The following is a 22,194-nucleotide window of genomic DNA, read 5'->3' on the forward strand; positions in this document are numbered from 1 at the left end:
CGCCGATATAAAATATGCGCTTTAGCTCAGTAAAGGTTGGTTCAGATCATGGTAGCAGAGGCTCCTTGAAACCAGCAGGAAGTTTTAAACATCCCCACGGCGGTGAATAATTGCTGGAGCTGAGATAGGGGATTCCTCCCTCCCGTGTACAGAATGATGGATGCTCCTGCAAACGTCCCCGACTGTTTTCCAGACTAGGAATGAAGATGATATGGGTATACTGCAACCGTGGCAGGCTGCAGTTACTCAACTAATCGAAAGCTTGAATCAATTAAGAATGTGGCGAGCAAAAACAAGAAGGCTGCAGAACGTTTCCAAGCAAAAGAAGCTCATCCCATTTATCAACCGACTCCCAAAGAGGTATGATTGATTCATTCCAGTGATGCACTTTTTTTATCCCCTTTTCATATTAGGATGCAGAGGAATTTTGTAAGTAGAGGCCATTTCTTTCAAGGTAATGACTCTGTCTGCTAAATGGTACCACACTGACCTCTAATGGTCAGATTCTGGAAGATGCCCCCGGCTTTATTTCACTACAGAAGCTCTGCTGAGAGAATTCACAAGTCAAGACCTATTTAAAACACAATCAGTCAACTACATCTTCATCCACGCTAACTTCCTGCCTTAATCTATTTGCTCAGTCAACTCTAAACCATCAGTGTCACCCCTTTGTCATGAACAGAGAGTGAATCATTTTCCTATCTCATTACGTCTTGGGGCTCCCATCAATTACCTGCCAATGTAACACTTATGATTGCCGTGGTTTATTTAAGGAGTGCAATTTACACTAATGATGGCATAGCACCAGTACGCCCTGCAGTGCATGCTAGCTGCATTTGACTTTAATATTACCTAAGGACATAAAAGTGACACACTTGTGTTAAATATTTTTGCAAAATTTTAGAATCACAAATGCAAGAAAACACCAAATAAAATTTTGGCAGATTAAGCGTCTGCGCTTATTACATGTAATATAGTAGTAATAGTCATTTTTTGTTATAGTGCTGCAAACGCCTTTTCAGCTCGCATTGTACACTTTTTCTAAGTGTTGCATTTTCTCAATAGTAATATGTTTTGTGATATTCATGAGTTAAGGGTTGGGTACAGTATGTCATAGGTAAAAATGACAAAGCATGTTAAAATACATGCCAACTTAAAAAGGTCTAATTTAAATACAAAAAAAGAAAGTATCTCAAAAGCCTGATTTGCTATGAAAAAAAGTATATATATATATATATATTTTATTTTATTTAAATCTGTGTCAAAAATAAGTTTAGGAACAAAGAAAGCGATCTCTGGTTAAAATTAGCTGTTGACCAGTGAAATGAAGCCCCGGAGCGTGTGAACTCAATTCTTGTTTTCTAATGTATACAATTCGCATTATTTATTCACCTAGCTTTAAGGGACTTCACATTTAAGGACGGACTTTGACAAAGAGATACATTTGATTATTATTTTTGATGACGTATCTGCATCGGAGCATAAAATACTTAGCGTGATTTTTATAAGGGTAGCAATTCTATCAAAATGAATCTTTCCTCTAATGATGCGCGTTATTAAAACAAATCCCCGTGTGTTTCCTTATTATACTACGCAGTCGCATTACAAGTATAGAAGGCCTCGGCTCAAGTGAACGCTGGCTTAGCTCCTGTGCTGAGTGAAGAGGTGATTAAGGAAGCAAGCATATGCAGCTTTATTTCTGTTTTGTGTTGTTAATCCGTCCATTTTCTATAGTGTTTGTCCTCATTAGGGTCAGCTGAAGCTCATGACAGCTGACTTGAGGAGAGACGTCGGGTGTGTCAATTGCAAGGCATTTTTAAAACAAATGACCTCTTCACACTCACAACTGATGCCTATGAAAAACTTATATACTAGTGATTTAATTAGAATTGACATCTAAATAGGATTTTGGAATTGTGAATGTTTATCTATTTGGTGTTTTAGTATGTGATTTGTTTTAGGGATGTCTCGATTACTTTTTTTTTTTTTTTGCACCAGAGTCCAAGTCACCTGATTTTGAGTATCTGCCGATACAGAGTCCCATTCCAAGACCTTAAAGAATGCATCCAGATTCATTTGTTATTTATTTTGATTATTTGAACAAAACAATGTTTAAACCAATTGAAGGCTTTAAATCATTTACTTTTCCACCTCAGTTTTTCAGGTGGCGTATTAAATTGTTAAACGCAGCTCGATCCTTTCTGCCACACGAAATGCTCAATTTGCAATACAGGGCGACTTTCTTTTTCATGGGAGACAACTTTACCTTTAATCACGGGATTGGGACGGAACGGGATAAAAAAAAAAACACATACAGGAGCAGGATTATCCAGTAGGGAAAAAAAAACCCTCACAGATGTGCTACATTTTTATGCAGCTGACCTCCAAAATGAGAGCAGTAGGGAAGTGGAGGAAATTCTGAACGAGAACAGGACTAGAGTGGGAACCATTTTCACCAAGAGTGGGACAGGACAGGACAGGATTTTTTTTTTTTTTACTATGGTCCGGGATTTTTTTGTGGGAGTGGGATGGAACTGGAGTAAGTCTCTGTTGCACTGTCTCTGCTTTCCACATTAAAATGTTACATGATGCGAGCTTTGCGTTAGCATTCTGCGACGACAACTAACAGACCATTGGTGTTGATATATAAAATATTTTGTTCTCTTTTGTTATGTGAGTACTGGTAAACTTCGACTGGGAGTGACTACCATCTTGAAGCAAGCACGCCTCATATTAGGAGAGTAGTGCAAGCGCAAAAGTGACAGGACTAATTTACAAACTGTATTATTTCATTAGGTTTAAACGTGTTTAAAGTTGGTAAGGGGTAAAACTATAGAAAATTAACATGGTCTCTCTCTCGAGGAGCGTTTCAGCGATAGAGGATAGATTCCTATCTCTTGCTGCCTAAACTCTCAATTCATAACAATAAAAAAAAAGTAGCAATATCTGATGCACCTTCAACTTTTATTTAACATCACATCTCCTGCAGTTGAACAGTAGCCTAAGTATCTCCAGCGATGTGCTTGAACAGAAAAGCACTACAAGCATGAAATGAACACAACAGGAGGCTACAAGGCTGCATGCACAGAACAAGTATATAGTCTCTTCCAGGTTGAGTGCTGTACAAACTCTCCGACTACCACACATAAAAGGTTTGTTAATTCTGTTCAGGTAGGACACACACACACGCACACCCACGTACAGTTTGGTGTATCGCACAATAGCATTGAAAGAGTCCGATTAAAAAGGCACAATCCAATCATCTGCAACAGTCACCAAGCACAAAACAAGCTGAAGTCATCCATAATTTAAAACTACATCCCGTGTTCCCCATCCACTCAAGTGCACAGTGGATGGATGGTATAGCTGCATTTTCATCAAAATGTCTGCAGTGACAGCACACAGCATGTGTGTGTGCGTGTGTGTGTGTAAAGAAGTGTTTCCAGTGGTCCTGGGTCAGAAAAGCAGTCCTAAAGCATGTGTTTTAGGAGACAATTGTTTATTTCACACTATAACAATATGCACCTGACATCCAGCACATCCCTCGATTATTTTTCTAATTCATTGCTCCTCCCCATGCTGTGTTATCGTTTGCTCAGCTTCATTCTATGTTTAAAAACAGATAACATACTCATACACCGTTTTGGGGATACAACATGTTCATGGTTTTATTTCAAATGGTTCCAATTTGAATAGGAGTAATGGTCTGATTGTTTTGGCAGGCTTGCATGTGTGTGTAAAAAGCACAGGATACCTTAAAAGCATTCACTAAAACTTTGCAGCAGCGTTTTAAAAAGAGGTGTCAGAAATGAGCCGGCAGCTGCAATTTTGGGGTGTTGTGTGCAATTGTATTCATTGCTGGACAGTCAACAAACAGCCCTGATGTCATCCTTTCTTCCATAGGAAGTTCAAAGCGCACCCCTCCCCTCCCCCCCCCCCCTCATAAACAAAACATTTGGATCGTCGATAGGTTAAAATTCACTAAGCTTTGATTGATAAAATCTGATGTGATGGCAGTACAACTTAAAGAGGAAAAAAAATACAAATGAAAGGTTCTCTGAGTAAGTCACTAAGGAGCTCTCTATTTAAGTACACTGGTATTTGTGAGTTATTTGCCGTGTCCCGTGTGGTGGTGATGCTTTGCTGACATGAGTACAGAGAAGAAGAGACAACTGTACAAAATGATCTGTTACCTACTGAGTGATGATTATGTCCCCTCAGTGTCTGTGTCAGTGTCTAGCACTGGCTCACTCGCAGCTTGCTCCACCGCCTCACTCTGTACAATGTCTACGCCCTGAGGAGGCGCAGCCTGCTCCTGCTCAGCTTTTCTTTCAGGAAGCGCAGACTCGGTGGGCTCGGGAGAGGCGTCCGGCGTGGGCTCGACCGCCGTGCTTTTGTCCATCTCGGCTCCATTGAGCCACTGAGCTTTAGGGGAGGGGGCTTTCTCTTTTAAGACCGCCTCAGTCTCCTCCTGCGGGCGTAGCTGCGCCTCCAGAGAGTGCGTCACCTCTTCAGGGGGGCTGACTGCTTGCGTGAAGCCCACAGGAGATGCCTGGCTCGGAGTGTCCGAGGACCTGGTCGTCTGGGGACCGGCCTGGCCTGAGGTTTGGAGTAGTGATTCAGGGAGTAGAGTGGTCTCTGGCTGCGGCGATGACCGGGCCTCAACGGGGGAACTGGGCAATGGGGTCTGAGGCTTGTTGTCAGGTTGGGTTGAGGGCAGGGATTGGGCTTGAGGGGTTGAGGGCAAAGTGCCGGGGTTCGCATGGGGTTCCACCTCAGCTGCTTGGCCTGACTTTGTCGCCTCTGATGACTGGACAGGAGGCGCCGGCTGATGCTGACCTAACAGAGGCGCTTTGGCCGGGGCTGGAGACAACAGGGGGGACTGGAATCGTGACTGAATAGGGGCGTTCAATTTGAGTGGGGCAAGCAGCTTTCCTTGGTTCAAATTCAGATTGGGGTTGAGAGGTGGCGTAGGAAGAAGAGGAGTTGGTAGAGGGAGAACAGGCGTCCAGTTGCCGCGTTCCCGCTCTCGGTCGTTGTCGCGGTCTTTTTCGTGTTCGCGGGGACGGTCTCGCCCTCGCTCCCTGTCTCTATGACGGTTTCCGTTCACGTCCCTCCGGAAGTCAAAATCTCTCTCGTCTCGGTCTCTTTGCCTGTCCCATTGGGATCGTCGTTCATCGAGATCACTTTCAAAAGTGGCTGCGCCACCACTGCTGCGGTTCCACGGCTGTGGCCCGCCAACATTTTTGGAAGCTGCGTTGCCGGGACGGTTGTCGAAGCGATTCGGGAAGTTCTGCCCTGGGTTGGGGCGATCCATGCTGTCTCGTTCATCAAAGTCCCCCCTCGATTGGTTCCAGTGATTATCGGGGGTAAAGCCGGCAAGAGCCTGCAGACGTCCGAGCAGACTGCCTCTGGCTGGCTGAGTCCCTGGCGTTTGCAGCAATGGCGGCCTGCCTCCTCCCCCACCACCACCACCACCACCGCCACCGCCGCCGCCACCCCCACTGCCACCAAGGGGCGCCCGATGCTCTGGTGGAGGTGTTCTCAGCAGACCTGTACTCTGTTTCTCCACTGGGGGGAAGCGGTAGTCCTGGTCTTTGCCCTCATCGGCCCCCGAAGACGACTCCTCCGTCTTGGGTACATTATCATTGGCCTGGGGAGGGGGCCTGTGAAAGGCGTCAAGTTGAGGGAATGGAGGCCTGACATGAGCTTGAGCCTGATGGGGGCCATCAAGGTGGCCACCAGCCTGCTGGACAGGTCCCTGTGGCATGAGGAGAGGGAAGCGAGCAGCAGCCCCGGGCTGAATGAGGTTAGGACGCACGTCAAGCGGCAGCATTGCAGGCATTCTTTGTCCCGGCATTCCAGGCTGGTGAAGTGGGTGTGCGAGGGGGGGTGTGGGGTGCATGCCAAGGAGGCCCATTCCACTGCGAACTGCATTATGCATACCTAGGGAGGAGAAAACACACGTAAATGTCACCTTCCACGCTCGTCTACTCATCTATCATTATATATGTTAATGTTACGCCACCTTGAAGGGTGAGCTCCGGTGTCCCATCCAAAACCTTGGCAGTCGGTGGCATTTTGTCACTCGGGTGCTGCTGACTTTGAATTCCAACCGCATTAAACACATTGGCTCCGGGGATAAAGCCACCAGGCATAGAGCTGGTTGTTGGGATCATAGAGCTGAATGGTGATTCCTTTACCGACTCCTGGCTGGTTGCCACTGGGGGCGGCACTAGCGCTACAGGAGGGTCACAAAGACATCGCTCTAAATGATTGTGACATTCCTGCGTGAGTCAAAAGGGCAACCACGTGAATAACACTTACAAGTTGGTGGAGCGGTCATGGCTGCAGTCTGTGCTGCCTGCATAAAACCTGAACAACACAATACAACATGAAAAGATAGGAATCTTAAATACAGTATATATATTATGCATTGTTCACACAGAGCAAAGGGAATGTATGCCTGTACTTTAAGTCTTAAAGTAGCAGTTGCATGAAGGGTTATAATGCGAAATTCCATGACTGCAATTAAACACAATGATACAGTTTGGTTAAACACTCGTGCTTTCGTTTAATGTCTCAGTTTCAGTGAGTAACAAACAGAAGCAAGATCACTTTTTCAACACCTAATTTCAGAACTACGTAAGCGTGAAAGCCAGAGCAGCTGCTGAGAAATACTTGAAAAGGTGTTTTATTGGTTGAGTGGGTTGTAACAACCAGGGTTTCTCAACTGCTCTTCAAATCCCAGAGTTTGTAAATATTTACCTGGAGGGGGTTGTGAGGCATTGAAGGTGGGCCTTAGGAACGGTGGGGGCGGCCCATAACCTGGCGGGGGAATGCTCATATTGACAGGGAAGTTAGGAGGCACCAAGCCTACTGCACCAGGAACAGCTTGGGCCACTGGCAGCTGAGTAGAAGAGACAAAAAAAAATACTATTGTTGGAATGCCACCAAAACTATTAGATTCTATTTTCATTCAGTTTTATTTGTAGAGCTTGTCTAGCTATTGCCACCGACGTGCAGTACATCAATAAAGAATATAGACTATGGGAGATTTACAGAATAAGTGGAATGCTCCCACAGACCATCAAATATTATAGCAATAGGTTTTGTGACAGTCAGCATCTTGATTACCTGCACCGGCATCATGGTGATTGGCTGGTTGTAGCTTTCACTATGACTCTTCGTTGCTGCTGTCGTCTCAGTGCTTAGTGGTTGGCTTATAACGTCCTTGGTTGCCTCCGAATTCTTAGATGTGTCCCACTCTGAAGAAACAGACAAAGGTTGATTTTTTTTTTAATGTACTGTATGGTCGCCAATGCTGCTGCCAATGCTCGTTTCTATTATTCACATTCTACACATACTAGATGTATGGGCTGAAATATGTGACATCAAAAATTTAATCTGCAAAAAAAAAAATATATATATTGAATTCAAATATTGAATTTAATTTGAATCACTAAAATTGCATTGAAAAATTGAATTAAATTACAAACATTGGATTTACATTGTTTAATTTTATCAGTACACTGAAAAACTAAGTCTGAATTATACAATTTGCATTTTGAACTATTTTATTTCCTTTACAACACTAGTTTGACGAGAGCCGTCATTTTGACGGTTTTCAAACTTTAATGTGCGTATACACAATACAATACAGTACAATTTTATTTAAATAGCTCATTTTACTACAGCTGCAAAAAAAACACTTTCCATATGCTATAATATAAATTAGCAGGAAATAAGAACACAAACTAAAACACGTAACCACATAAAATAGATACCAGAAGAACAGCGACAGTATACGATGCTCCTGGACTCTTGACTTTTCCAAATGATGTAGACATTTCATTTGTGTGGTGTAATTTTATGGTATTAAACAACAAAAATGCTTGCTTTTGTAGAAAACTAACTGTACGCATATATCTGAGTCCAGCCATTCTTTTGCCGAATCACAAATACTAAACAAAACTTCACCTTCATTGACAGTCTCTTGATCAATAATTCCTCCTTCGCCAAAGTCATCCAAGTCATCCACTTTAACTTTCTCCCAAGGTATGTAGGTGACTCCAAGGTCCACATCCCAAAACTGCTTGTACTCTTGTCTTACTCCTTTGTTTAAGGCCCAGGCAATCTGCATTAAAAAGCCCAATGATGGCGGGAAGAGAACAAAGTATCTTTCAAAGACACAATCTATAAAAGACATCAAGCCGTCCAAGGTTCCACTGCTTAGAGGTCAATGTAGAATTAAATTACAAAGAAACCATGGGGAAAATGACATTGCATTCAATCAAATTACAGCACCGAGGCAGCAAAGTATACCTTGATGATCTTGGAGCCAATCTTGCAGGAACCGGTACTGAGCTTCTGGCGTGCACGGTAGGCGTCCTGTCTGTGGACCATACAGATGTAGGCACAGCCTCTCGGAGGGATCATCTGGAAAGGTCACAGACATAAAACAAAAAGAGAAATAATAAAACAAATCGTATGTAGTGCATCGATATGTGAAATGAGAGGGGATGAGGGTCATGGCAGATGAGAGCGCTTACATTTATTGACTCTATTTGGCCAAACTCTTCGAACAAGTTAGTGAGGTCTTGTTGAGAAGCCTTTTTGTCCACTTGGCCAACCCAAAGAGTTGTGCTGCACACTAGATAAAGAAAACAAATAGTAACAATTCGTATTGACCCAAAACTAATCCGATAATTTAAACGATGCCGTTTAATTACCACTTAGAGTCTTGGATCGTATCGGAGGCAGTCCTTTCTTCTGTCGCTCTTTTTCCCGTTCTCGGGCACGTCTTTCACTCGAGTACGAACGTGTTGTCTTCCTCTTACGATCTCTGGAGCGTGATCGCGACCGCTTACGATGCTTACGCTTCCGTGAGCCAGAGCGGGACCTGGACCTTCTCCTTTTGGGAGACCTGGAGAGAAAAGAACAACATATTGATTACAAAATACACACTTGCGTTATAATTGTATTAACTGAAAGTGTTAACGAAACATTTTTTGGGGGATTGTTCGGAAAGAGTCTTGACTGACCGAGACCGTGACCTTGAGCGTGTTCTGGAGCGGGTCGTCACTGCATTTTTGTCATCTGCCTCAAAGTTATCCTCTTCCATTCCATCTGGGCCCTCATCAAGATCCATGTCCTTGAGGATCGATACAACACAGTCCAATTAATGTAAATGCATTCCTTTTTGTGTGTTGCCACAATCTCTCTCTCTCACTTTTTTTCCCCCCTATATTTTATTTACTTTTTTACAAGTACGTGTGTCCCTTACAGCAATATTTTACATGACAAACCTCTCATGGAAGACCACTAAAAAAGTTACAAAAAGTATATATATACTGAAATAATGATGAACTTGTCCGAATTCAATCACAAATTTAACCTCATTACTTCTGACAATTTATGGAAGAGCATTTAATTGTTTTGCCAATTACAGTGCGGACTGGCATAGATGAAAAATTCATTATTTGTAGTACATAGTTTCTGCACCAATTCGGTGTCAATGTCATTATTTTGTCCAGGACCCGATGATCTCTCACGGCACAATTATGCACTCCGCACAACGGTTGTGAATCAATGCCTTAAAGAACGATTGGAAAATCATCCATATAAAATCACAAACTTCCGGACAGTCTTGTCACATGGTCTTTTGTACCTGTTGCTGGTTGTCTATGGAGTCGTCCATCTTATTTTCTGGCTCAGGAAGCTGTGGTTGACTGCTAGCCTGACCAGTTGCAACAGAGTTGTCTTGCCCAAATAGAGCATCCTGCCCATCTATGCTCATAGCCTGCACAAATACATCATCATTGTATTTGTACACTATTTCTAGTGCGGAATCTAACAGAGTCGATTATTACAGCACCCGCTATCATTTGTTACCTTTTGCTGGTGCTCCAGGAGTTGCTTCTGAAACTGCTCCAGGTTCTGCTGCTGTAGCTGCTCAGCAAGCTGGTGGAACAATGAGCTGTTGATGGGCTCTGACACCATGGGCCTGCAAAGTGGTCAACAAATTGGATTAGGCACACACAAATGTCGTCGGGAAATTATTCTCTCGGGTAAAACACCAAACACTCACAGTTGAGAGGATGATGTTTCCTTCTTTGAGTCGTCACCACGCTCAGAATCATTTCCAAAGTCAAACTGCCCCAACAGTTTCTGTGGGGGGGGGGGAAAAAAAACAAACAGACCGGTCTCATTAAAAGTCCTAAAAGGGAGAAATAAAGTGATCAAAAACCTCATTCATCTGGAGGGATGTAAGTTTTTTGTTTTTTTTCACATTTTGCTGAAAGTGGGTGGCATTGAATGAATTCAACATACACGGAATGTCAAATTTTCTATATCAGACATCAGCTACATGACTGAAATCTTGAAGCGATTGGATTTTTAGGAGCATGACCACTTTCTCCGCTTTCTTGGTCACATCACCCTTGAAACACAGACCTGATTCGCAATGCGATTTTATTTCCCGGTTAAATAAATGTTTAGATTGTTTGATTACACTCCCCGGCTGCGTGCAGGAATCAAGCTTGCTGTGACCTATGTGCACTGAGCTCCATGCATTGTGCATTTCAGCCAGCCACAATCTGTTACATGATCTCAAGATAGCAGATTTTCAATTATTTTGGCTGCGCTTGGAACGAAAGGGGAGAATGACTTTTCTAAGACTTCCATAAAGTGTGCCAGTCATACCTTGTTAAAAGAAGAGACCCTCTGTTCGAGGGGGTTGAGGCTGTTGGCAGTAGCAGCTGCAGTGAGTTGAGCGGTGAGAGCTTGCAACTGTACAACCAGGCCAGCATCTAAAGCCTGGAGAAGTGACGGCTGAGGCTTTTGCTGCTGCATTTGCAGGCTCTGTACAAGCTGTTGAAGCTGATGGCAGAAAAAAACCAAAAACATTTCAGATACTCTGAAGAATAGGCACAAAATATTTTCGAGCCAACCACACTTCGAGGATATCAGTAATTCCTCATCATTAGTAGGAAGAGATCCTCAATTTCATGACAGCACAGAACCGTATTTTCTCTAACCTGCTGCCCCTGAGGACTTTGTAAGATTTGCGCCACAGCTGCCACAGTGTCTGTATTGGTTATCTGGGAAGCCCAATCGGGAAGTCCTTGGACGATATTGGCAGGGGTGGCCGGGGTGGCTGGAGTGCCTTGATGCAAAGAGACAAAAGGGTCAAATAAAGGCATAATGGCACAATTGAACCAGTGACCTCCACATACGAGACTTTCACATCACGCATGCTCTCAGACTGACCAGGTGTGGTGTTATTGACCGGGGCAGCGCTACTAGACATGACGGGAGTAATGCTCGGAGGAGGAATTCCTGCGGCCATGTCCAACAATGGCTGGATGATGTCACTCTTGAACACAGCATTTTTTTGCCACAGGTTCAAGACCCGTACTATTTTACTCTGGAAATATATAATGGGAAGATCAAAATATAAATAAGAAGGCATTGCATCGAGAGTAAAACCCAAAGAAGTGAAGGTAAACAGTCAAACCTTGTCATCCGAGGGACAACGGTAGAGGTGCTGGAATGTTGAGATGATATTCTTGCTGAAGCGTGGGGCAAACACGTCCTTCTCCGTGCCAAACTGGTGGCGCGATTGCCTCACAATTGAGTCAATGACATACAACCCCGGGACCTTGTATTCTGGTTTGCACTGTAACGACAAGAACAAAGGTTAAAAGTTAATATAAGAAAAAAAACTATGTACGCAAGTTCACTTTCTAGCATGGTATTTAGATGTCAACATTTGATGTTTTGTTACAAATAATCCTATCTTCTGAGTTGCATATCAGATACATAACTGGAAATAAAAGCTTGCTTGTTTCATGCATCTTTCTTAAGATGGATAGATACAAAATAATAAGCAGCCACACTATTAAAATATTTTGGTTAGGGTTACTACTTGGATGAGAAATGAGTTTGATACTTTTATTAAAATGTAACATTTTGCTATTTATACTATTTACAAATTTTACCAGGCTTCGTGCTTGCCGTTCATCACGCGATAAATATTTCCCATATCCGCCACACTGGTGAAGAGCCAATTCCTCTATCAAAATTGCTCCGTATATGATTGGTTAGAGTAGTAACACAAAATTGCTTGCCAAATAAAGTCATTTACTGGGACCCTGAAATGAGGGGAAAAAACTCAGGTAGTTTTTTGGATTCTGCACTAAAAAACGTCATTGATGCTAAGACGCATAAACAGACTTTGAATCCTCCCCATCCCGTGTTGGAAAAAAAAACGGAGCAGGAAAAGGTGACAAGGGGTCAGACCAAGTCAGACTGTTTGTCTAAATTCCTCTGGCTTTGACACTTTGATGACAAAAGTATGTTTTTCTGTAAAGTGTGCGAAAAAATAAGGACAATCAAACGCTTTCACGTGAGAGAAGTCAGCCAGGGTCGCTGAGAGTCAATTTTCCAAAATACAAAACTACTAAAGAGCACACGTGTTTTCTAAAGTTAAATTTTATTTTTTGTTTTGTCTTCACACATTTCCCTCATATAAACTAAGCCCTGATGTGCATATCGTATCACAGGACACATAAAACGACAGCGGAAAAACATAAACACAATATCATGGCTAACTACATTCAGGTATGGATAGGAGATTTGTATTTTGTTTCGCCGTATTTCACCGTCCCTGTTTCACTATTTTACATGCAAGTACAACTCACCTTTTGGATGAACTTCTCCACACTCTGGACAACATGCTTGTAGAACTGAAAAGAGGGGGGGGACATTTGTTAACTGCATGCAAAGTCTTAAAGCAGCATAAAACAAAAAGAATATAGTTAAAGCTGGGGCTTGTCAGAGAAATCAACAATACCAAACAGGATTCACACCACTCATGTTGCTCCACAGAACCAAAGATTGTGTCTGCCATTTGTCCAAATCTTCAGAATTAACCGTGTATTATTATATGTGCTTTCACGGGGTTTAAAAAGTGTCTGACATATGATAAAAAATCATAATAAAAATGGGGGGGGGGACAGGTATGAGAGTTCTAAAATATTTTTGAGTATGTCCGATGCCACACGGAAGACAGTCATATTACTTTGGTCAGAAAAATGGTTTCTGTGCATGCTCAGCATCATGTGTTATGCTCATACATTTTCTCGTAGTGTTGCTTTTATCAGTCCAGTTCATATTAATAACCATAGACACTTTTGTTGACTGGCGGACAGGTTAACTAATGGGGCAAAGGTGCAATCTCGTTAATAATGGCCGATGGTGGCGATGAACAATTGTATCTAGCACTCTAGACATTCTGTAGCAGCTATATAAAGTTATAATTTTCTCTTTTTTTGTTTGCGTGTTTAATAATAAATAACAGATTGCCAATTGACAATTGTCCTGCCCGGAGTCTTTTGTCCAAAAATTGTGGCATTAAAAGTTTAAGTTCCTCGAGTATCCAGAAGGGGGCATACAAGAGCAGCGATGAAACTGGTCAGATTGCAGGAATGAACAGAAGCACCTGTCACGCTGCCCATCTAATTTGGCATGTACCTGGATCGATGCCTTGCGTGCAAAGGTAATAATAATCAGGACGATTTTGAGCCTGTTTATAGAATGTCCCTGAAAGATTAGAATGAACAATTATCCGGTGGTGTGAGGTATGTTGGGAGTGTTTTTCTGCTCCCCATTGTACTATAATTGTCGACACAATAGGGAGGTAAACCCAAGACAAGCTTTCTTTAAGCTCTCAACAAGTTTTTAAATACATACTCCTAGAAGGAAGGAATGAGGGATGGAAGGAAGAAGTCATAATCATTGCAATTAATATCAAGCTGAAGACAAACACATGACTGGATATAAGCAATACCCCACTATGACAAAAGCAGAAACAAGAAATTGAGCAATATAATTTCCACTTCATGCTTTTAGGTTTAGTGGCAAATAATACCATTCAGGATTCCGGACCATGTTAGAAAACGTGTGTTCACTTATTCTTCCTTGTTTCTGTTTTCAATAGTGTTATCGCAATACCAAAATTTTGACTTTGATTCGATCAGGATTCCCACTTTTTGTTTAAATTGTTTTCCAGGATGAGCGTTTCATCAGATACATTAGGTCAAGTTATCAAGAATTCACAACATACACTACGGCTACCACAATCAATTATTTTGCTCGTCGACTAATAGGATCATACAATAATTTGCCGCATATCACGTCATGAACCAGCTGATCTCACAGCTTAAATTCTTTAAAGCATGTACAAATTAATAATAAAGACAATTGAGATGACAGGACATCCAACATTGATTAAAGTTTGCAGCTTGTACAAGGATTTCTGGCATGTTTATAAATGATGGAGCAACGGAAATTGAAGGCAATATGGCAGCCCTTAAAAATTTCAGGGATCAATGTATAGTGCATATTAAAATGGAACCAAAAACTAAACACAGATATGCACTAGTACAAAGAAAATATGTCTAAATACAAGATGAAATACATCTCTACACTCTTCTTCAGCACGACTTTTTCTTTTGACGTAGAAGGTAGTGATATAAGATGAGTAAAATTAGGAAAATGCACTGTGCTAAAAAAAATAAATAACATCTTTATCCAAAACGTTTGGTTTTACTTATTTAGAATGCAGAATTTGATCTACAATCAAAATGTGGTATGTACCTGAAATATGTCATGTTTTGTTACTTTGAGTGCTGCTATGTCCGAGTTCATAAAGGCAACACGCTGTGCGTGGTCGCGAGTAACCGTGAGCTAGCGTATGTGTTCTTGCTGTTTGATGTCAACCACCGGCAGACAAAAACAGTTTGGGTTGTTAACGCGAGTTAAACGCCATCCATAGAAGACGGCACAATATGTTTGCGTGACAAACGGTATCAGGTTACATAAAACACACACGGCAGCTAGTGTGTGCTAATGCTAGCTTCCGCGCACCATGGTCTTTATGTCAGAAATTAAATCGGATATCAGCCACAACATGCTTTCTTTTTAGATAATCATTTATTACCGGCGTGCTGCCATGTAAGGGGGGTTTGCATTCTATTAAGTACTTTTAGTGAAATGCGCCCCAACTTTTGGACCCTATTGCTAACACGGGTTAGTCATGGCATTACCCACATTTCTTTACATCATGGATGACCTGGACCAACACGACTGCACACAGAAAAGGTTTACAGCCAGTGGGAAAAGTGGGAAAACAAGTCATGTTGGGCAGAAAAACAAAATGCTGAATAAATAAATATCTCAAATAAACACATTTCTGGTTAAGCATGAAAAATGAGCGATTATTGGAATTGCATTTCCAATCATTTCAATGGGAAACATCACAATTTATAAACATAGGAAAGTAAAGATTAAGTTGAGGTTACACTGTTCCTCGACACCTGTACTGAAACGATAGCGGGGCAAAAACCTAAAACATGGGTAAAGAGCAGCGGCCTACCACCTGACAGCTAGACAACTTCAAATTATTTTAATTGAAAGGATATGATTTTTAGGGCGGCACGGTGCAGGAGTGATAAACACGGCCACCTCACAGTTCAGAGGTTGCGGGGATTTATTCCAGGCTCCAGCCTTTCTGTGTCGAGTTTGCATGTTCTTTCTCTTCCCAAACAATGCTGAACGCAGTTAGTTAAAAAGTGGCGTCCCAGAACCTCTCTCGGTCACTCTTGTTGTCACACAAGGCCAATTCGCTGATGAGCTTCATCAGCCAGGAGTGCACGGGTTGGTGGCAGTGCAGCCGTTTATTACGCATGAGTATTAAAATTTTACGCTCTGTAATTTGTCTTGTCAAAGTTTGTGTGTCACTTTTTTGCAAGTTGTCTCCCTAAGTCTGTTAAATGTTTACTTTGTTTGAAGGTTGGACTTAAAGTTAACTGTTAACATTCATATGTGCGCTGCATATTTTGAAAAATGTTCAATTCTGTCTTGTTTTACCCTTTTTAATTGACACTTTTTCGGATTCTCTTATCACGTAAGAGTTTAACTGAAACTGTTTACATCTTTTGTCTAGAAAAATGTAAAAAGTTAAAATTGCAATTGTTTGCACTGTTTCTAAGATATCTTGTTGAATTGATGAGTGTTAACTAAAATCAAAACCAAATGAAAAAATGTTGGTGACACAGTGCAGAGGAGCAGGGTTTGATTCCGGCTCCGGCCTTCTTGTGTGGAGTTTGCATGTTCTCCCCGTATCTGTGTGGGTTTCCACCGGGTACTCTGGTTTCCTCCAACATTACAAAATCATGCATGATAGGTTGATTGGACATTCTAAATTGCCCCTAGGTGTGATTGTGAGCGCGGATGGTTGTTTGTCTGTGTGTGTGTGTGTGTGCCCCGCAATTAGCTGGCAACCAGTTCAGGGTGTACCCCGCCTACTACCCGAAGACAGCAGGTATAGGCTCCAGCACCCCCGCGCGACCATCATAAGGAGAAGTGGCTCAGATAATGGATGGATGGAAGAAAAAATGTTCAATAAAAAGCAGATTTTTTTTTCACAGTGGTATTGAAATCGATATTGATAATTGAGTATTTTTTTGCGAACATAAAATCAAGGATAAAAATTTGGTGTTGTGACAAGACTAGTATGAGGGCGGTCTCGTTCCATTGGTACACCGTGAAGTGTTCGGCAATTTCATTGGTCAGATTTGACAAAACCTGAGGTAAATCTAATGACAGCTTGAAGCTCGTCAGTAATAATTCATAAACTGTAAAAGCCGCATGGTTCAAAGAGTGTGGGAAAAAGTAGCGATTTATAATCCAGAAATTACGATACATACATCATTTCATCAAGACTAATATTCATTGCGGAGAGAGCATGCACAGAACAAAATGACCAAATGTTTGGGTTAGAAACGATTAACGCAGGAAAATTGCAAAATCACATGGACAGTGTATTGTACTGCGCCTGTTACCAGCGTTTAAAAGCGGATCCAGTGCTAGCGGCTAGCATCGCCCTGTAAAGGCTGGCGAGAGCCACCTGATTACTTTTCAAAAAGAGTTAAACAGACGTACATGGCTTTGTACACTTTTATACTGCAAAAAACAAACCAAGAGTACTCAAGTGTGTTGTTTTAGTCGTCAAAATGACCATTGTGGTTCTGAAGAGGGAGGCCAATCTGTGAAGGGGGGGTCTGATTAAATCCTTCTGTTAGAATAAATAACTAAAGAAATATCTGAGTCCCGATGGGTACTTTGCCATGTTCACGAAAATTTATAACGTGCTTTTTATAAAGAACGGATTGATCTCCCGGAAGCACGAAGCTACCGACTGGGTGGATTTTAGTAACGGTATATATATATATATATATATATATATATATATATATATATATATATATATATATATATATATATATATATATATATATATATATATATATATATATATATATATATATGAGATATGACCAGTTGGGTCTGGAACTATCAAGTGATGGCAAGCTTAAAACTCAGAAACATTTGTGTGTGTGTGTGTGTGTGTGAAAGCGAAAGCAAGCACCTGGATCACTCGTGCTATGTAACGGGCAGATGATGTAATTGAATATTTTGTCTCATCATTTGTAATGTATTCAACCTTTGTGGTTCATCTATAAAACTCAGATCTTAAGAAACTCATTTAAAGACCGTTTGCAGAGTAGGACATTTCAAACTTGGACAGAAAAATATTAACGACAAGTTAATAAGCACAAATACCTTAATAATGTCAGCTTTCAAACAATCGAAAAAAAGACGCATGAAAAAAAAAGGTGGGGGTGAAAAAACATTGGCGTTGCACTTAATTACAATTACTGGTCCCTCTAGGTTATTCTTTTAGTACGTGTTCTGTAAAATGATTTGCTGCAGCTGTTGTGAAAGCGCTGTACAAATAAAGTTGAGTGGAACAGAGTTGTCACTTGTGTTACAATTCATTATCAACTTGCTGGGCTTCCAAGTTTTCACTGTTTTAGTGGTTGAGATGTCAAAGGTTAAAGGTTAAATATTCAATGAGAGTTGACGCTGCCTGAAGGCTCAAATAATAAACAACAAATCCTTTGGCACCCTAATACTAGACATTTTACCGTACTGGATGCATATAAAAATATCAGTAGTGTGTTAAAAAGAAATGTCCAATGCTTTGCGTTCAATTGTCAAGCGCTGAAAAATGTTCAAAATGTTCAAAATGTAGTTTTTAATTTTACAAAATTTATTGTAATTATTATCCCGACAGACATTTTCTGAATAACTGACAGTTATAATTTCACTGCTTTTTATCGCCGTTTTAAGTTATAGCCTTGGTAGCTTACCGGTATTAAGGTATTTTATGCAGGTAAGATACAGAAGTCAAAATGCAGACATTGTGAAAACACTAGGCTTGAAATACCCCTGACAAGGGATGAAAAAGGTATCGGCCGCTGTTTCTTGTGTCCATTTTACGATCCGGAATTAAATGCATACATGTCTGACAGATTCCCATTAAGATGTAATTTAAATAAAAAAGTATATGCATATAAAAAGTATATGCATATACTTGATAGTTATGCTTTGTAGTAATTGACCTGGATGTCACCAAGCCACTCACAAGTTTAAGTCATGGCGAGTAAAAAAATAAATAAACAGTTCAACATATATAATCAAACAAATGTGTTGGGCTGGTTACCGAGCCCCGGTACTTAACTGGCTCCGGGGCTGAACTTTCATCAAAACTGCGGTATCGAGAAGCTTCACCCTTAATCGTTCTGTTAATGGTCTTGGAGAAATTACTCAATTTTTTTTATTGATTTATATGAACATTATTTTGCATCTTATACTTTCTTATGTCATTTCTAACAAAAAGGAAAGTTTGTCTAAGATGCGCGTTCACAATCGAGCCATTTCGCCTCAGTGCTGCAGCGCTGTGTGCAAGAGCCCCCTGTGACTCGTTCCTATGCTAATGTAGTGCTGTGTGAGCTTATCACGACATTACTTGGGCTGCAGGTATCAAATATTTTGGTAGTCGGATATCCTACTGAAATTTCAAATTGGGTATTCGGATAAAAATACATTTAAAATAAAATGTTTGGGTAAAGATACAGAAAACAAAATAAAATGGAATTCCACTTAATAAGAAAACGGCTAACTGTTTTTCATTTTTAAATAACATTTGATCCCTAAATTTGAATTGTGCATCGCAGAACACTATTTTCCTCTAGCTAGCATCTGCGGGAGCTGGAGCAGTCGCGACACGCTAGTACAAGAGCAACCGTACAAATACATTGTGAGCGTAAGTAAGTTATTTTTTAGCACTCTTAATTAGCAACTGAACGTTATTTCAGGACGCCATCGTGTTGTTGAAGTCTCTAGCAAGAATTTGTGATGGCAAACGGCCCCAAACGGTGGTTTTGCCCGGAGACAGGACAGAGACGGGATGACATGCACATGACAATTCAAATTGTGCAATCAATCATTAAAATGTAAGTGGGAAATACAAGAGCAAGCTTGACAAACAGAAAACGTTGACCTCCCCTCTCGAAAGTGTTTTGTGCAACCCAACAGCATGTTCCAGCCTTGTTGCTCTAGACAAAATTTCTTTTACACCAATTAATTGTATGTTTCTCAGTATAATAATGATTTGTTCAAATAATTTCTTATTCTGTAATTTTATAAAATTCAATTTACATTAATTTTGTTACAACACAAGTACATCTATAGAAGAAAATTAAATAAAAAGAGCAGTGTTTGCTTTTCTTGGGTGAAAAAACACCAATCTAATTAATACCCATCGCTACAAATGCAACAGTTAAATATGACAGATATTCAACAACGAGTGACACAAACCCATTAAAACAAGGAATAGCATCCTTAGAACTCCATTAATTACATTTATTGTGTAGTTGCGCCACGCAACGCATTCTTTGGCTTTACTGTCATCATTATAGATATGAACATTGGATAGATATGACGTTAGGGAAGAATGATTCATTCCATTTGTAATGTAATCGCAATTTCATAAAAAGGTGATTTACTAATCACAAAAGCGATGATTTAAATTGTCATAAAGACGTGGAGGGTGGGGGAGTGGAGGTAAAGCAAGCCCAGACATCATTGCTGTAACTAAAACTTGCCGCTGCATAGGTACGCATAATTTTATGATACTTTTTTTTGTCTCATGAGACATTATGGCAGATTAAGCAACAAGTGGTTAATTATCTTAAAGTTGAATCAAATTAAAACATGTGCTTTTACTTTGGAAACAATGGTCAATATATTTTTCAATAACAGGATGTAAATTACCAATACCCAATATTATTTAGGGGTGTTCGATCAGGGTTATAAGTTGATCATTACAATCATTCATAGGTGAGATATATTGATAATAACATCAATGTTATTTGCTCTATTTTTCACCACAGTGTACTAAATGTTGAGATCTGCACACTTATAGGTCTCAAAATTATTATTTAAATTGATTTAGCTTTGATAAAAGTTTATTTTTATTGACATAAGTTTATGTTTAAGGAAATTGTACATTAGTACAAAACGCAAAACATTTATGGGTTTAAAAATGTATATTCAACTACAAAATTACACAAATACAAAATTATACTTGACGGCATGTAGTACATTAGGTCTAGCCTTACTTGAACATGTTTAACAACTTGAAAAGGACTGCCTCCCTCAAAAACGTCATTCCCGTCCTTGCATTTTTACAATAATAGCTTTGATTGCTTTTAATGACATGTTTGTAAATGTCACTGTACATTGTGAAGAAAATCGCAAATAAAATCTTTCAGTCCTAGCAGACACGTGCACATGGAAATGTAAACATGAAAGAAAAGCAGGTTGGCTCTCCTCAATAAATGAACAATAATTAATCGTGATTTGTACTTATGGCGAGATGGAATTCCAGCTCCACCGCAGGTATTCAAGATTAAATTACTATCTCAACGTAAAGCATGCGTTTGTCATATATAATGTATGTATAAAATCTGGCAGATTTTGAATTGAATTTAAATTTTTAATAATTCCAATTAATTAATTTTAAAGCTGTGATTGACTCGATTAAAATTTGTAATTACTTTTCTTCACACTGTGGGCTGTTTAAAAAAGAAAATCCCAAGTAACTCCAAGTGCATTGCTACAAATGGATGTCAAGTGTGCTGCAATTTATCATCTTTTGTGTATTTTGACCAGAGGTGGGCACATCAGTAAATTCTGCCGCTCCGCTCAGATCAAATCTGTCATCGCCAGTCTGTCAAGCCGTCGTTGCTAAATTACAGTTTGTCGCTGCTATTTTAGGAGTGCCACCTCTTCTTCTTACAATTCAACATCCTTCCATATTGACTTGACCCCAATTCTAGCAGTGGCAGTTAGAGCAAGGATAGTCCAGCAATTTTGTGTTTCCTGTCTGCAGAAGGAACATGTAAATTTTTCGACTACATAACGGTTCAATTCGTTAATTAAGATGTGAAACAAAACGGCACGTTTAAAACTATACTGCAGGAAATTGTAAAGAGTATGTATGAAAGGACGGATGGATGAATACATTTTAAATGGTAGCTATACTTGAACCCGTGACGGGAAGGTGTGAGCAACGCATTCTGTGAAACCATTCCACCCACTACACCACAATAGAATACTTTATATAGAATAAACTTTATTTATATGGCACGTTTCAAGCTGGAATGACAAACTTTCCATCAGTACTAACAGAATTCCCAACTCTGATTTTGACCACAATAACCTCTTTTCATATAATGGTGACAATAACTCTAATCTAGGGCTGGACATTTATCAAAAAAATAAATAATCCCAATTATTTTGATTGAGATTGAAATAACAATTATACAACAAAAATTATAATAACAAAAATGATTATTCATTGGTTTCAAAACTTCGTATATAGAGTGAACCCTCGCTACTTCGCGCTTCACCTTTCGCGGCTTCAGTGCTTCGCGGGTCTAAAAAATATTCGGGGGCATTGTAGTTTCGCCGAGCGGCACGAGGGGGCGCTCGAGCGGTTAATAATAATAATAATAATAATATTCCCTTTATTAGTCCCACAATGGGAAAATTCGAGATTCGAACCCAGGCCTCCTGGGGAGACTGGGTCCTGAACGCGGCGCCTTAGACCACTCGGCCATCCTGGCTGCGGTCGGCGTGCGCCGAAGAGGAGAGTGGACGAAGAAGAGAGTGGACGAAGAAGAGCATGTTCCCCCGGACACGATTTGGGGCGACGTTTCG

At 40.6% G+C, this 22,194-nt stretch overlaps 1 protein-coding gene across 3 annotated transcripts in view; it reads right to left on the reverse strand.

Moving 5' to 3' along the window:
- scaf8 (SR-related CTD-associated factor 8) overlaps positions 1 to 22,194 on the reverse strand; it is a 70,568-nt gene that overhangs the window by 38,519 nt on the left and 9,855 nt on the right. For 2 of the 3 annotated variants that reach the window (XM_088319400.1, XM_088319414.1), the window contains 18 exons: positions 12,705 to 12,749; positions 11,519 to 11,680; positions 11,272 to 11,428; positions 11,040 to 11,167; positions 10,705 to 10,881; positions 10,091 to 10,170; positions 9,895 to 10,006; positions 9,671 to 9,802; positions 9,045 to 9,154; positions 8,733 to 8,926; positions 8,553 to 8,653; positions 8,326 to 8,439; positions 7,981 to 8,137; positions 7,138 to 7,268; positions 6,769 to 6,910; positions 6,328 to 6,375; positions 6,029 to 6,241; positions 2,946 to 5,946 (listed from right to left, as the gene is read on the reverse strand). In XM_088319400.1, the coding sequence (XP_088175526.1) occupies positions 4,208 to 5,946; positions 6,029 to 6,241; positions 6,328 to 6,375; positions 6,769 to 6,910; positions 7,138 to 7,268; positions 7,981 to 8,137; positions 8,326 to 8,439; positions 8,553 to 8,653; positions 8,733 to 8,926; positions 9,045 to 9,154; positions 9,671 to 9,802; positions 9,895 to 10,006; positions 10,091 to 10,170; positions 10,705 to 10,881; positions 11,040 to 11,167; positions 11,272 to 11,428; positions 11,519 to 11,680; positions 12,705 to 12,749 (3,942 nt within the window). In that variant the 3' untranslated portion in view covers positions 2,946 to 4,207. Of the gene's footprint in view, positions 1 to 2,945; positions 5,947 to 6,028; positions 6,242 to 6,327; positions 6,376 to 6,768; positions 6,911 to 7,137; positions 7,269 to 7,980; positions 8,138 to 8,325; positions 8,440 to 8,552; positions 8,654 to 8,732; positions 8,927 to 9,044; positions 9,155 to 9,670; positions 9,803 to 9,894; positions 10,007 to 10,090; positions 10,171 to 10,704; positions 10,882 to 11,039; positions 11,168 to 11,271; positions 11,429 to 11,518; positions 11,681 to 12,704; positions 12,750 to 22,194 lie in introns of those variants that run through there. The other variant, XM_088319405.1, reaches the window with a different exon arrangement.

The sequence above is a fragment of the Idiotropiscis lumnitzeri genome, chromosome 1 (genome assembly GCF_059441095.1).
Source record: "Idiotropiscis lumnitzeri isolate Australia: NSW breed Sydney's pygmy pipehorse chromosome 1, RoL_Ilum_1.0, whole genome shotgun sequence".
In the NCBI taxonomy this organism is placed as follows: domain Eukaryota; kingdom Metazoa; phylum Chordata; class Actinopteri; order Syngnathiformes; family Syngnathidae; genus Idiotropiscis; species Idiotropiscis lumnitzeri.